General features: G+C 40.4%; 1 protein-coding gene across 1 annotated transcript in view; it reads left to right on the top strand.

The window, feature by feature from the left end:
- Window positions 1–13,616, top strand: part of PRTG (protogenin) — a 123,388-nt gene extending 109,772 nt beyond the window's left edge. Inside the window, exons 16-20 of the mRNA XM_030814056.1 lie at window positions 4,070–4,252; window positions 5,922–6,042; window positions 8,542–8,707; window positions 12,250–12,354; window positions 12,748–13,616. Of these exons, the coding sequence (XP_030669916.1) occupies window positions 4,070–4,252; window positions 5,922–6,042; window positions 8,542–8,707; window positions 12,250–12,354; window positions 12,748–13,002 (830 nt within the window). The 3' untranslated portion in view covers window positions 13,003–13,616. The remainder of the gene's footprint in view (window positions 1–4,069; window positions 4,253–5,921; window positions 6,043–8,541; window positions 8,708–12,249; window positions 12,355–12,747) is intronic.
- The last annotated feature ends 516 nt before the right edge of the window (window positions 13,617–14,132 follow it).

Below are 14,132 nucleotides of genomic sequence, written 5' to 3' on the forward strand. Positions count from 1 at the left end.
ATCTCAGCAAGTCATGAATTCTATCCTTTGTGAGTTTCCTGATATAATAAAGATCCCCTCTTTCAAAAAATTTTTGTCATGATTAAATAAGTTTGAGGAGTACCATACACCTTTCTTGTGATAAAGGAATCCATTTAACTCAACATTTGCCAAATGAATTGGACCACCAATAGTAGGAACATTTTCTTTTATTAAACTAATTCTTACTGAGTGATGACTATGTGCCAGGCTCTAGCCACTGGCAGTACCGCAGTGAAAAAAACAAAGTCCCTACCTCCATAGGAGCTTGTATCACAGATAACAAACCAACAAATGTATACATTTTCAAGTAGTGTCATAAATGCTATAAAGACAGTTACAACAGGGAAAAGAGACAAAGTGATGGAGATAGTGAAAGAGTTCCTGCGGAAGAAACGACCTTCAAACATAACCCTGTGGATGTCTGGGGGAGGTGCAAAGGCCCTGAGGCAGAAGTGTGCATTGGCATGTTAGAGGAACAGCAGGAAGGCCAGGGAGATTGGAGTGAGGGGAAGAGCAGGCAGTAAGAAATGAAGTAGGGAGGTAACGAAGAGCAGATGTAGACCAGACTTCATGAGCCATAGATTTTATTTTAAGAGAGAGGAAGGTATTGGAGACCTTTGATTAGGTTTACGTTTTGAAAGGATTGCTCTGGCAGCCACCTGAGAAGTGGATTGTAAGGAGGTAAGGGTGGAAGCTAGGAGACCATTTCATAGGCAGGTGTCCATGTGAGAGTTGATGAGGGCTTGGACAGGAGTAGTAATGGTGAAAGTAATAAGCTGTTGGAACATAATTAGAAAGAAAAACCAGTCAGATATGCTTGTAGATTGATGTGGGGCATAAGACAAAACAGAAGCAAATCAGTGGGAGAAATCAAGGGTTTGGTTTTGAAAGTGTGAAATTTGAGATGTGTCTTAGGTGTCCATGCAGAGAGGCTGATTAAGCAGAGGCTGATTAAGTTTATGGGAGTTTTGGAGAGATATATCTAGTTATCAGTGTATAGGTGATATTTAAGGCTGTGGATCTGGAAAAAAATCACATAAGCATGTGGACAGAAGAGAGATAAATCTGAGATTGTATGCTGGGGCACTTCTCCAACCCCAAAATCTTTTGCTTTTATAATTTAAATGGACACTATGGTCCAAATATGAAAAACAGTTTTCTGTCTTCCAAAAGAGGAAGAATAGGAGTCGGAGGTAAAGGAAGAAAACTTACTTTTATTTACACTTGTGTCAGATACTTGCCAATAATAGTTTATTTAATCCTTATAATAATTATATAAGGTGGGAACTATTGTCTCCATGAGGAAAGTACAGTTCAGTAACATGCCCCAAGTCAGAAATTGCTCGCTTGGTTATGTGACAAGATTTGACCAGCACTGATGTGAATTAGCCTGTTACACTGTCTTGCTTGTAAGATTCCTAGTCTGACTGAAGATTCAGACACATACAAAAGGCAGGAGATGGAAATAATCACACTAATTAAGATTGAGAAGTCTGTTGAGAGAATATAGACAGATCACTCAGATCACTTTAGTATTTGTGAGATGCTTTGAGTGTCCTCATAGGGGAACCAGAATGTTACAGTTTCCCTTTTTTCTAGATGAAGATACTTTTTGCGGGAAGAGGGGAGTGCGTGCCCACATGTACTGCTGGCCTGCGTATAAAACTTAAATTAAGTGAAAAGACTTAGTTTCTGGTAGTGATTAGTCTTTGCCAAGTACTTTTTTAAATTAAATGCATTTTACCGTAAAACGGAAGCTCAATTTATTTGTATCTCTGTTTGTGAAGACATGGAAATGTTCTTCCTTTCAGCTAAGTGTAACATGTCACAATACATCTTTGTTTTTTTAATTCATCTGCCTAAAAACATAGCAACAGTGGAAAGACTCTTCCTGATTCTAAATAGGGGTCACTTTGTTTATTGAACAGCTGTGTACTCAAGTAGCTCACATTCTCTTCAGGCCAAGCTGAAACCAGAGAACATGAAAACAAGTTGTGTTCTGGCTCCTGGCATCGCTGCTGGAGGTTTGGCTGCCTCACACCATGTGACCTGCAGAGGTAGCCTCCGTCTCATGACCTCAGCTTTAAGATCACCCCATGTTTCATTTGCCTAATGAAATATACTCCAGCAAGTGCACTGGAGTAGGTACCTTTGGCCAGGAGGCAACTGTCACGAACTATTGTAAACTCTTTAAAGCTGTTGTAAGGTTGCCCTGAGTCAGGAAAAAATGAGATGAAATCAGCACAGGAAAGCTAGATTTCCCTCTGCATATCCACCCACAAACATAGTGCTGAAACAACTTTCTGGTTGAATTTCTATTACACTTTTAGCACTAGAATTAATTCCTGGGGTAGGAATTTTTTTGTAAGAGAAATACTTTGGTGCAGTGGCAGAACAAGGGCAGAAAGATATCTCAAGAAATGGCAGTGTCCAAATAGGAATCTTTCTTAGCAGTCATGCAACAGAGAAAATACCTTTAGATATCAAATATCATATATAAATTCAAATGATAATTGCTTATGAAGAGAAGTAGATCTTACACAGATTGCTGGTGGTGATTTTGATGGTTTAATCTGAGACCTGTCTTCAGTACTCTGAGGTTCCTGCATAACTGTGCATTTTCTTCCCTGTTTATCTTAAATCTGTGATAATAATTAGGCCAGACTGGGTGCGGTGACTCACACCTGTAATCCTCGCACTTTGGGAGGCAGAGGTGGGCGGATTACTTGATGTCAGGAGTTCGAAACCAGCCTGGCCAACATGGTGAAATCCTATCTCTATTAAAAATACAAAAAAATTGGCCGGGTACAGTGGCTCACGCCTATAATCCCATCACTTTGGGAGGCCAAGGTGGGCAGATCACGAGGTCAGGAGATCGAGACCATCCTGGCTAACACAGTGAAACCCTGTCTCTACTAAAAATATAAAAAATTAGCCAGGTGTGGTGGCGGGTGCCTGTAGTCCCAGCTACTCAGGAGGCTGAGGTGGGAGAATGGCGTGAACCTGGGCGGCGGAGCTGGCAGTGAGCCAAGATTGTGCCACTGCACCCTAGCCTGGGTGACAGAGTGAGATTCCGTCTCAAAAAGAAAAAAATAAATTAACCTGGTGTGGTGGTGGGTGCCCTGTAGTCCCAGCTACTCAGGAAGGTGAGGCAGGACAATTGCTTGAACCCAGGAAGTGGAGGTTATAATGAGCCATGATCGTGCCACTGCAGTCCAGCCTGGGTGACAGAGCAAGACTCCATGTCAAAAAAAAAAAAAAAATTAGGCCAGTAAAAATATATTCATGCTTTCAAAAATAATCATGTTGTTCTAATTTAGGAAGGAAGAACAGGATTACCTGTCATAGCTATTACCAAAAACACTCCCAATTAAAAAAAGATTCTTACATTGGATTTTTAAAAATCCAATTATAATCATTGAAAGCTTGGCACAGTGGAGTGTGCCCATAGTCCCAACTACTGAGGAGCCCAGGAGTTCCAGTCCAGTCTGGGCCATGTAGCAAGACCCTGTCTCTAAAAAATAAGAGTATAATTATTGAGTCTGGGTTCATTATACCATTATTTTTGTGTGCATGTTTCAAATGTTCCATGATAAAATGTCCTAAATTCTGTTTGTATTCATATGTATCTAAAGGGTAAAACATTACACACACACACACACACACACACACACACATACACACATATATATACAAAGCCAAACAAAAATGTGTACTATTTTTAAGAACTCCTAAAATAGAATTACAGAAAAGGATTATATTGGGTACATGTACATACTACAATGTTAAGTGAAAACTCTAATATGTAAAAATTCATGCAGTAAATATATATTCACAAATATTCATGTATGCACACACACAAAATACACTAAAATGTTAATGAAAGATTGTAATTTTATTTATATTTTTTATTTTCTAAATGTTCTATAATATGTGTCATCTTTATAATCAGAAAAATATTTTTAAAAATAAAGGACCATGTTTGTATAATATGAGTGAAAGAATAAAAGATAAATGTTCACTTAATTTGTAATTGATGTATTTATAGGGGCAATAACCATGGCTTTGCTAGAAAACTTGGTAGCAGGAAATGTGTACATTGTCAAGATATCTGCATCCAATGAGGTGGGAGAAGGACCCTTTTCAAATTCTGTGGAGTTGGCAGTACTTCCAAAGGAAACCTCTGAATCAAATCAGAGGCCCAAGCGTTTAGATTCTGCTGATGCCAAAGGTCTGTATACTGCCATAGTCTGATTTTTCTTAAGAAAAAAGTATTCTCCCTTACACTTTATTTCTGCTCCTACAATTGCCATATCCCTAAACTGGCTCTCGGTTCCTTAAGTTGTTGCTGATGAGATTCTGATGTTATGGAGCTGCATGGCTTTCCTAGAAAGAGGCAAAATTATCTCAGAATCAACTGCAGTTTTGAAATCACTGTTTCTAGTTACTTCTTCTCCCAGCTGTGCATCCACCAAGACAGAGGAGCCACATCAGCCGTGAACTGGTGGGAGTGGACTTCCTGGGAGGTTTCACAGAAATAAACAGCAGTGGTGCTTGTGGTGTTCAAGTTAAGAAGAGAGCATGGTTTTCATTAAGAGTTTTCACCACAGAGAAACAGCCTTTCTGGAGAGAAAGTTTTGGTTTTTTTTTTCCCTCTCTGTCTTCAGAAAAGCGATTGGAAAAAATATCTTTAAAGAGCTACCCTTACACTACTCATCACAGCTGTCCATGTGTTCTCAAGAAAGCCGGTGCCCCCTGTAGCACAGGACTGGACACTGCCTTTGCCTCCTCTGTGGGGGAGTAGGCTTGTGGAGAAGAGGGGCTGCTCTAAACAGAGGAACTGCCAGCTGAACTCAGGGCGGGATTAAGGGCTCTTAGCTTCACAGAGAATGGTCATTCGGTGCCAGGGATGTGTGTGTGTTAGAAAGAGAATGAGAGAGGAAAAAAGCAGGACAGGGCAGTTAGATTTAAGAACAGGAAGGAGGTAGCCATCGTAGCTACCATATTATCAGGGGAAATGGAAAGCAAGGCTCATGTTGGCTTCTCAAATACCTTGCCACTCAAAGTAGTCTAGAGCTCAGCAGCATGACATCACCTGAGAGCTCCATAGACTCACAGAATCACAGGCCCCACCCCAGACTTCGTTAGTCAGAGTCGGCATTTCCACATAATCCCTAGTGACTCACAGCCACATGAAAGTTTGAGAAGCCCTGCTTTAGTGTATGTAAATGGAAAACTAATCTTCAACATGCAGATCTGCCTTTAAGGTATGATATAAAATCTGTTCTTGGGTCTATCAAGGAGCATCTATGTTTTGTACCTGTTTTATAAATTATGAATTGATGTTCATGATTGCTATAATAATATATCTAAAACTCATTTAAAATCTTTAATATTGGACCGGGCATGGTGGCTCACACCTGTAATCCCAGCACTCTGGGAGGCCAAGGCGGGCAGATCACCAGATCAGGAGATCGAGACCATCCTGGCTAACACGGCGAAACCCCGACTCTACTAAAAATACAAAAAAAAAAAAAAAAACTTAGCCAGGCATTGGTGGTGGGCACCTGTAGTCCCAGCTACTCGGGAGACTGAGGCAGGAGAATGGCGTGAACCCAGGAGGCGGAGCTTGCAGTGAGCCGAGATTGTGCCACTGCACTCCAGCCTGGGCGACAGAGTGAGACTCCGTCTCAAAAAAAAAAAAAACTTTAATATTGGAAGATAAATCTGTCTCTGAAATCACTGATTAAAGATTACTGTGTGTCCTTTCTGCTTTGATGTTGACAATGTCAGAACTTTTCCTATGAGATAAAAATTTTGGAAAAGCAAATACCTGAGAATTATAAATTGAATAATTTATTTTTCTGATTGATTCTGAGTAAATGTGTTTTCCCCTCTAGTTTATTCAGGATATTACCATCTGGACCAAAAATCAATGACTGGCATTGCTGTAGGTGTTGGCATAGCCTTGACTTGCATCCTCATCTGTGTTCTCATCTTGATATACCGAAGTAAAGCCAGGTGTGTTTCCATTGCTAGAGATGTTGAGGTAAAAAACATTTAAATTACAGTAGCCACAGGAAACAAATGAAAGTCAAGTGTCTTTTAGAGTAACTGGGATTTCCCACTTTAAAATAAATGTGCAGTATTGTTCCCTGAGTTCTTACAGCAATAGAAATGTGCTCATTTTAGAGGGAGATTATTTTCTTGCTGTTTGAAAACATTATGCCAATATTCTTTTTTTTTTTTCTTTTCTTTTCTTTTTTTGAGATGGAGCCTCACACTGTCGCCCAGGCTGGAGTGCAGTGGCGCAATCTCGGCTCACTGCAAGCACCGCCTCTTAGGTTCATGCCGTTCTCCTGCCTCAGTCTCCCGAGTAGCTGGGACTACAGGCACCCGCCACCACGCCTGGCTAATTTTTTTTTTTTTTTTTGTATTTTTAGTAGAGATGGGGTTTCACCGTGTTAGCCAGGATGATCTCGATCTCCTTACCTCGTGATCTGTGATCTGCCCGCCTCGTCCTCCCAAAGTGCTGAGATTACAGGCATCAGCCACTGCTCCCGGCCAATGCCAATATTCTTAAATGAGGACTAGTGTCCTTTTTTTTTTTTTTTTTTTTTTTTTTGAGACTTAGTCTCATTCTGTCGCCCAGGCTGGAGTGCAGTAGCACAATCTCAGCTCACTGCAACCTTCACGTTTTGGGTTCAAGCCATTCTCCTGTTGCAGCCTCCCAAGTAGCTGGCATTACAAGCACCTGCTACCATGCCTGGCTAATTTTTGTATTTTTAGTAGATTCCACCATGTTGGCCAGTCTGGTCTTGAACTCCTGACCTCAAATGATCTGCCCACCTTGGCCTCCCAAAGTACTGGAATTACAGGTGTGAGCCACTGCGCCTGGCCTAGTATCCTCATTTTCTTAGTATTTTGAGAAACATAAAGAATATCCTTTGGTTTAAAAATAATAATAATGGCACACTTGTGCGGGCATGGTGGTAATCACACCTTGGTAATCCCAGACCTTTGGGAGGTCAAGGTGGGAGGATCCCTTGAGGCCAGGAGTTTCAGACCAGCTTAAGCAACATAGTGAGATCTTATCTCTACAAAAAATGTTAGGCCGGGTGCGATGGTTCATGCCTGTAATCCCAGCACTTTGGGGGGCCAGGGTGAGCGGATCACCTGAGGTTGGGAGTTCAAGACCAGCCTGACCAACATGGAGAAATCCCGTCTCTACTAAAAATACAAAATTAGCCGGGCGTGGTGGCAGGCGCCTGTAATCCCAGCTACTCAGGAGGCTGAGGCAGGAGAATGGCATGAACCCGGGAGGGGGAGCTTGCAGTGAGCCGAGATCGCGTCACAGCACTCCAGCCTAGGTGACAGAGCGATACTCTGTCTCAAAAAAAAAAAAAAGTTAAAATTAGCTGAGCATAGTGGGCATGTGACTTTAGTCCTAGCTACTTAGGAGGTTCAGGTAGGAAGATCATTTGAGCTCAGGAGTTTGAGGTTACAGCGAGCTATGATTGTAACACTGCACTCCAGCCTGGGCAGCAGAGTGAGAGAGCCTGTCTAAAAAAAAAGAAAAGAAAAGAAAACACAATGAATCACGTTTACGAGAAGATTGCTTTTTCTTACTATCTGGAATATTTTCTGTTTCAGTAACAGTACCTGAAATGCCTGAGTTGCTGAGAACACCACAGGACATATGGTGGGATTCTCTAGACAAGGGTTAAAACAAATGGAATAAACATGGATTGAGTGTCTATAAACTCTCTCAGGCAATCTCATCTATGGATTGACTTTAGCTAAATTTTTAGCAGTAACTTGCATTCAGTGAACTTGTCTATTTTTAACCTTTTATATTTTGGGTTTTGTTTTCATTTATTAAGGCTATTTTTTTGAATTAAAAAAAATCCACGTCAAATACACGTTGTTTTAGGTAATCCCCGTCATTAGACTCCCTCCATTAGCATAGATTTTTCAGTTAATATGTTTTGTATTTCTACATAGAAACATCTACTCAAAACATTATGTTAATGAAATAGTTCTAACATTTTTGTGTATATTGAACTGCCTTAGTTTTATCGTCCAAGTTTCTCACTTTAAGAATTTTTTAATAATATATTTATGCACATTTAGTACTGCCTAAATCTTGAAGTACTACTCTAAATTTACCATCATTAAGTGGAAAGTGAATTGTTATGCTAGTGTAATAATCCTCAGACCTTAAGGGGAAAATATAAGTTAAAAATTGTAATTTCTGCACAAATTATGAATAAGCAACAATAATTGTAGAGAGTAATTTTAGATGAAGTAGACATCGAGGCAAAAAGAAATAAAGATGCCTCTTGAAAGAATAAAAGTTTGCAGCAGTAAGTTAAAATCTAACACTCGATTCTAAAAATATTTGAGAAATGGGTATTAAAGAACTTCATTGCCTACAAAGTTTTGTTGATAGGCCAGGTGATTCATTTGCCTGCATCTTCTATGAAATTAGAAGACTTCCTCTTCTTGCCAATGTTTTAGGAAATCATCTGCTTCCAAGACGGCACAGAATGGAACTCAACAGTTACCTCGTACCAGTGCCTCCTTAGCTAGTGGAAATGAGGTAGGAAAGAACCTGGAAGGAGCTGTAGGAAATGAAGAATCTTTAATGCCGATGATCATGCCAAACAGCTTCATTGATGCAAAGGTACTGAGCTGCGGGATTTGCTGCATAAGCCATTCTTCCATTCCTCCTCCCTGTGTGTGTGTGTAAAATGTACTTTCCCCAGAATTATATGTTGAATGTATTATACCAATACTCTTATTAATGAAATATTGAAATTTTACCCAGATCATTCCTTACATTAAATATTTAGGGGAAAAAAGGTGAGGATAGATAAAAGGTGAGAAAGAGTTATAGAAAAAAGTGAGGAGGTAACAAAAACTCAGTTAGATGAGATTATATGGAGTGAAGTTGTCTTAACCAAGGACACCATGGTCATTAGTCTATATTTACTATAATTTGGACTGACCTGTATTTACTGGGTGGTCACCTTTTTGTTAATCCATTTGACTTAGTTTGGCTGATTGTTGAACTTAATTGCTTATCAGAACATCCCAAGTATGAATGACGTTTTTTAAAATATGGAGCATCTAAATAGGTGCCTCAAGATCCTTCATTTTATGACTGAAGAAAGTTGTAGAGAAACACCATTGGAAGAAGTTACTTCATGTCCTTTCCAGTATATATAATAATAGTGCTGTTGCAAGCATTGTGAACAATAACTTTTAAAATTATCTTTAGTCACATTACAACTTTAGATATTGTATGTTATTGGAATAGCTCCCACAACCAGTGTGCTATAAATCACTTGTCAGCAAACAGTCCCACCCAGGCTAGACTGGGGCCTGTTTTTGTGTGGCTACCTTCTGAGCTAAGACTGTTTTTTACTCTTTTTTTTGAGATGGAGTTTTAGTCTCGTTGCCCAGGCTGGAGTGCAGTGGCACAATCTCGGCTCACTGCAACCTCCACCTCCCAGTTCAAACGATTCTCTTGCCTCAGCCTCCCGAGTAGCTGGGATTAGAGGCGTGCGCCACTATGCCTGACTAATTTTGTATTTTTAGTAGAGACAGGGTTTCACCATGTTGGTCAGGCTGGTCTCGAACTCCTGACCTCAGATGATCTGCCCGCCTTGGCCTCCCAAAGTGCTGGGATTACAGGTGTGAGCCACCGTGCCCAGCTGTTTTTTACATTTTTAAAGGTTGTTTACAAAAAAAAAAATCCAAGATGGTGATGATAGGATACACACCATATGTGGCCTGCAAAACCTAAAATAGTTACGATCTGGCCCTATACAGAAAAAGTTTGCCAAACCCTGTTATAAATTATTTTTCCTTTATCCTTTCCTAAAATTTAGAATAACAGAAGTATAACAAAATTTCAGGCAGTTTTGATACTAAATTTTATGAATTATGTTCAACAAATGTAATTTACTTGTATCTAGTACAGCATTGTATACAATACATATTATAGGTAAATATGAATAAATGAATATTTGCTATTTCTCTTTTTTTTTTGTTTGCAGCCTAATTTAGGTTTTACTTTTCAATACAAATTAAGCCATTCAACTTATTTCAAATTAATCTAAAACATTAGAACCTAGAACTTTTAAACAAGCTTAAAAATTACTAATATAGGCCAAGCGCAGTAGTTCACGCCTGTAATTCCAGCACTTTGGGAGGCCAAGGTGGGCGTTATCACCTGAGGTCAAGAGTTCGAGACCAGCCTGACCAACATGGAGAAACCCCAGCTCTACTAAAAATACAAAAATTAACCCAGTGTGGCCGGGTGTGGTGGCTCGCGCCTGTAATCCCAGCACTTTGGGAGACCAAGGCGGGCAGATCACGAGGTCAGGAGATCAAGACCATCCTGGCTAACATGGTGAAACCCCATCTCTACTAAAAATTAAAAAAAAAAAATTAGCCGGACGTGGTAGCAGGCGCCTGTAGTCCCAGCTACTCGGGAGACTGAGGCAGAAGAATGGTGTGAACCCAGGAGGCAGAGCTTGCAGTGAACTGAGATTGCGCCACTACAATCCAACCTGGGTGACAGAGCGAGACTCCATCTCAAAAAAAAAAAAAAATTAGCTGGGTGCGATGACGCATGCCTGTAATCCCAGCTACTCGGGAGGCTGAGGCAGGAGAGTTGCTTGAACCCAGGTGGCAGAGGTTGCAATGAGCCGAGATCGCGCCATATTCTCCAGCCTGGGCAACAAGAGCGAGGCTCTGTCTCAAAAAAAAAAAAAAATACTAATATATAACTGTGATTGTATTATTACTAGTTTGGAAGTAGATATGAGAGAGGTTAGGAGAGAAGCAGAGTGGGGAGGATGATGGAGGGAAAAAAAGAAACTAAAATGAAAGGAGCAGAGAGGTAGAGGCCTGAAGTGAAGGAGAGAAACACATTTGGAGAGTATCTCTCTTAATTCCCTTGGGTTCGCCCTAGAGTTGATACTCCATCTAATGTCATTTTGTTGATCATATGTGGGTTCATTATGGTTTTTTTATCCCCATCTGCTTTTTAAAATTTTCAAACATACAGAAAGGTTGAGAGAATAATGTACTGAATATACAAATTAATAATTGTTAATATCATAATTTTGTATCTTTATATATTTTTTGCTTGCTATACCATTTGAAAATAAGTTTTGGAATATATAGCACATGTATATGTATCTTAATGTGTTTTGGAATATATATTTTATGTATAATCTTAAAAATAAACCTATTATATTGTTTTGACCACTAACAAATACCTTGACTATGTTGTACTGCCTGTTTTGTGTTTGTTTGTTTTGTTTTGTTTTGTTTTGTTTTTTTGAGACACAGTCTTGCTGTGTTACCCAGGCTGGAGTGCAGTGGCGCGATCTCGGCCCCGGATTCACGCCATTCTCCTGCCTCAGCCTCCCCAGCAGCTGGAACTACGGACGCATGCCGCCATGCCCAGCTAATTTTTTTTTGTATTTTTAGTAGAGACGGGATTTCACTGTGTTAGCCAGGATGGTCTAGATCTCCTGACCTCATGATCCGCCCGCCTCAGCCTCCCAAAGTACTGGGATTACAGGCGTGAGCCACCACGCCCGGCCTATTTTGTTTTGTTTTGTTTTGTTTTTTGAGACAGAGCCTTGCTCCGTTGCCCAGGCTGGAGTGCAGTGGCTTGATCTCAGCTCACTGCGGCCTCCACCTCCTGGGTTCAAGCAGTTCTCTGCCTCAGCCTCCTGAGGAGCTGGGATTACAGGTGCCTGCCACCACGCCTGGCTAATTTTTGTATTTTTAGTAGAGACGGGGTTTCACCATCTTGGCCAGGCTGGCCTTGAATTCCTGACCGCGTGATCCACCCACCTTGGCCTCCCAAAGTGCTGGGGTTACAGGCGTGAGCCACTGTGCCCAGCCGTACTGCCTGTTTTAAAGAAGAAATGATGACATCTATGATCATTTTTGTTAACATTTAAGCATTTTGTGTACTAATGCTTACTGTTTGGGTAGTGAGTACACTAGAAGCCCAGTCCCCACTATCACACAATATACTCATGTAACAAACATGCACATGTACTCCCTGAATCTAAAATAAAATAAAAATGAAAAGGGAAATGTGAAGCATATAGTAAAAGTTAAAGTACGCACTACTTGTGATAAAGTGAAATCTATGATACCAGGATATTTTACATTTCCCCTCTTTTATTTCCTCAGGGAGGAACTGACCTGATAATTAATAGCTATGGTCCTATAATTAAAAACAACTCTAAGAAAAAATGGTTTTTTTTCCAAGACTCAAAGAAGATACAGGTTGAGCAGGTAACCTATCTAAATGAGAAAAATTTTTGGCAATGCGTGATATACGAAATGATTTAAAAAGAGGAAAATGTGAATTCATGCTTTATTTTAATTTTCTGTATTCTTCATGGCTGTGATTTTATTAATTTGGGGCATGGCTCTGTGGAGAGTGAGGTGAATGATAACAGAAGTTGGAATAGTCATCAGAGCTGTGGTTTTCAGTGGGGAGTGGGGTCAATGGGGGAAAGGGATAGGAGCAGGAGTGTGCATCAGAAGCACTGAAGAAGCTTTTGACACTTCGCTTGCCACAGGTAATTCTGATGTGCTCCCACCCGTCTGTGGGGACCTGATGAGCTTTTGCTAATGGATTTGATCAGTCTGGTATCTCATTGCCATCTTATCTTTTTTGCCTAGCCTCAAAGAAGATTTACTCCAGCCGTCTGCTTTTACCAGCCAGGCACCACTGTATTAATCAGTGACGAAGACTCCCCTAGCTCCCCAGGTCAGACAGCCAGCTTCTCAAGACCCTTTGGTGTTGCAGCTGATACAGAACATTCAGCAAATAGTGAAGGCAGCCATGAGACTGGGGATTCTGGGCGGTTCTCTCATGAGTCCAACGATGAGATACATCTGTCCTCAGTTATAAGTACCACACCCCCCAACCTCTGATTCTTTCGCTGGCAGTGATTCAGGTGGAGATTCCGCAATGAGGAAGTGTGAAGACCCTGCCGTGTCACCCGTTGCTGAGCAGACTTCCTCCTCGGTTCTGCAGCCACCATCTGCCATGCTGTGCTTTGATAAAAATGATTTTCCAATCTAGACGGCCATGCTCAGGTATTCTCACCAGTAAGTCTGTTCGAAGGACAATGAACAGGGAGCCAAAGCCTTTTGTGAAACTCTTGATATCTTTATGGGGTATTTTAGCTTTTTTTGAATGTGTTTTGTTTTTTATTTTTAAACTTGTGTAATTTGAATGTTTCATTGTCAGCAATGTGAAAGAACAGTCGAGATGTTTGACTGGATTATAAACTATATCACTGGAGCAAAGGGAAGACTTTGGAAAGCCCCTTTGCTGACTATCTACCTCAGTTTGCCTCCTGGCAAACTCTGAAGACAACTTTGTTACCTCATTTGTTGTTATAGTTTATCTCAGCTACATAACCAATGATACTTCCTAGTAGTATTGTGTTTTCATTGCTGTATGTGTAATGTGTGTGATCAAAGGAGTCATATAGGTAGATGAGTAAGAATGTTTATCTGAAGCTCTGATTTTTTTAAAAAAAAAGAAACTGTGACATCTGCATGGTTTGGATAAGTTCATACCTCTGGCTGTGAGGACCGTTAAACCACTGAGAAGAGGAAAAGTGGGGCTATTTCTTTTAACGAATGACCAAAACAAGAAAGTATATTTCTTTTGAGAACAGAACTATTCAATACCAGATAAGGATCATTTTGCTTAAAAGGCCTTTATGTTTTGGGCATTAGAGTCTGAGTGCTTTATCTCCTATATCCCAAACCTCAAGCTGCCCAGAACTGTGCCTTTTCTACCTTCCCCTTTGCCTGACAGTTGGCCAAAGGCTACACTATCTAGTTTGCAAAGCATCCTCAACTTTGCCAGTATTCGTTGCAAAACCCCATGCAGAAAATGGATTTTAAAAGAAAATGGGTTAAGGTGGGGTTTTTTTTCCTTTTTTTTAAATCTCAGTTTGGCTTAAAGAAGTGAAGACGTTTCATAAACTATTAAGAATGAAGATAAATGCAACAGTAGACAGTAAAATGAACTTGAAGTTATTATGGTA

The sequence above is a fragment of the Nomascus leucogenys genome, chromosome 6, assembly GCF_006542625.1.
Source record: "Nomascus leucogenys isolate Asia chromosome 6, Asia_NLE_v1, whole genome shotgun sequence".
In the NCBI taxonomy this organism is placed as follows: Eukaryota; Metazoa; Chordata; class Mammalia; order Primates; family Hylobatidae; genus Nomascus; species Nomascus leucogenys.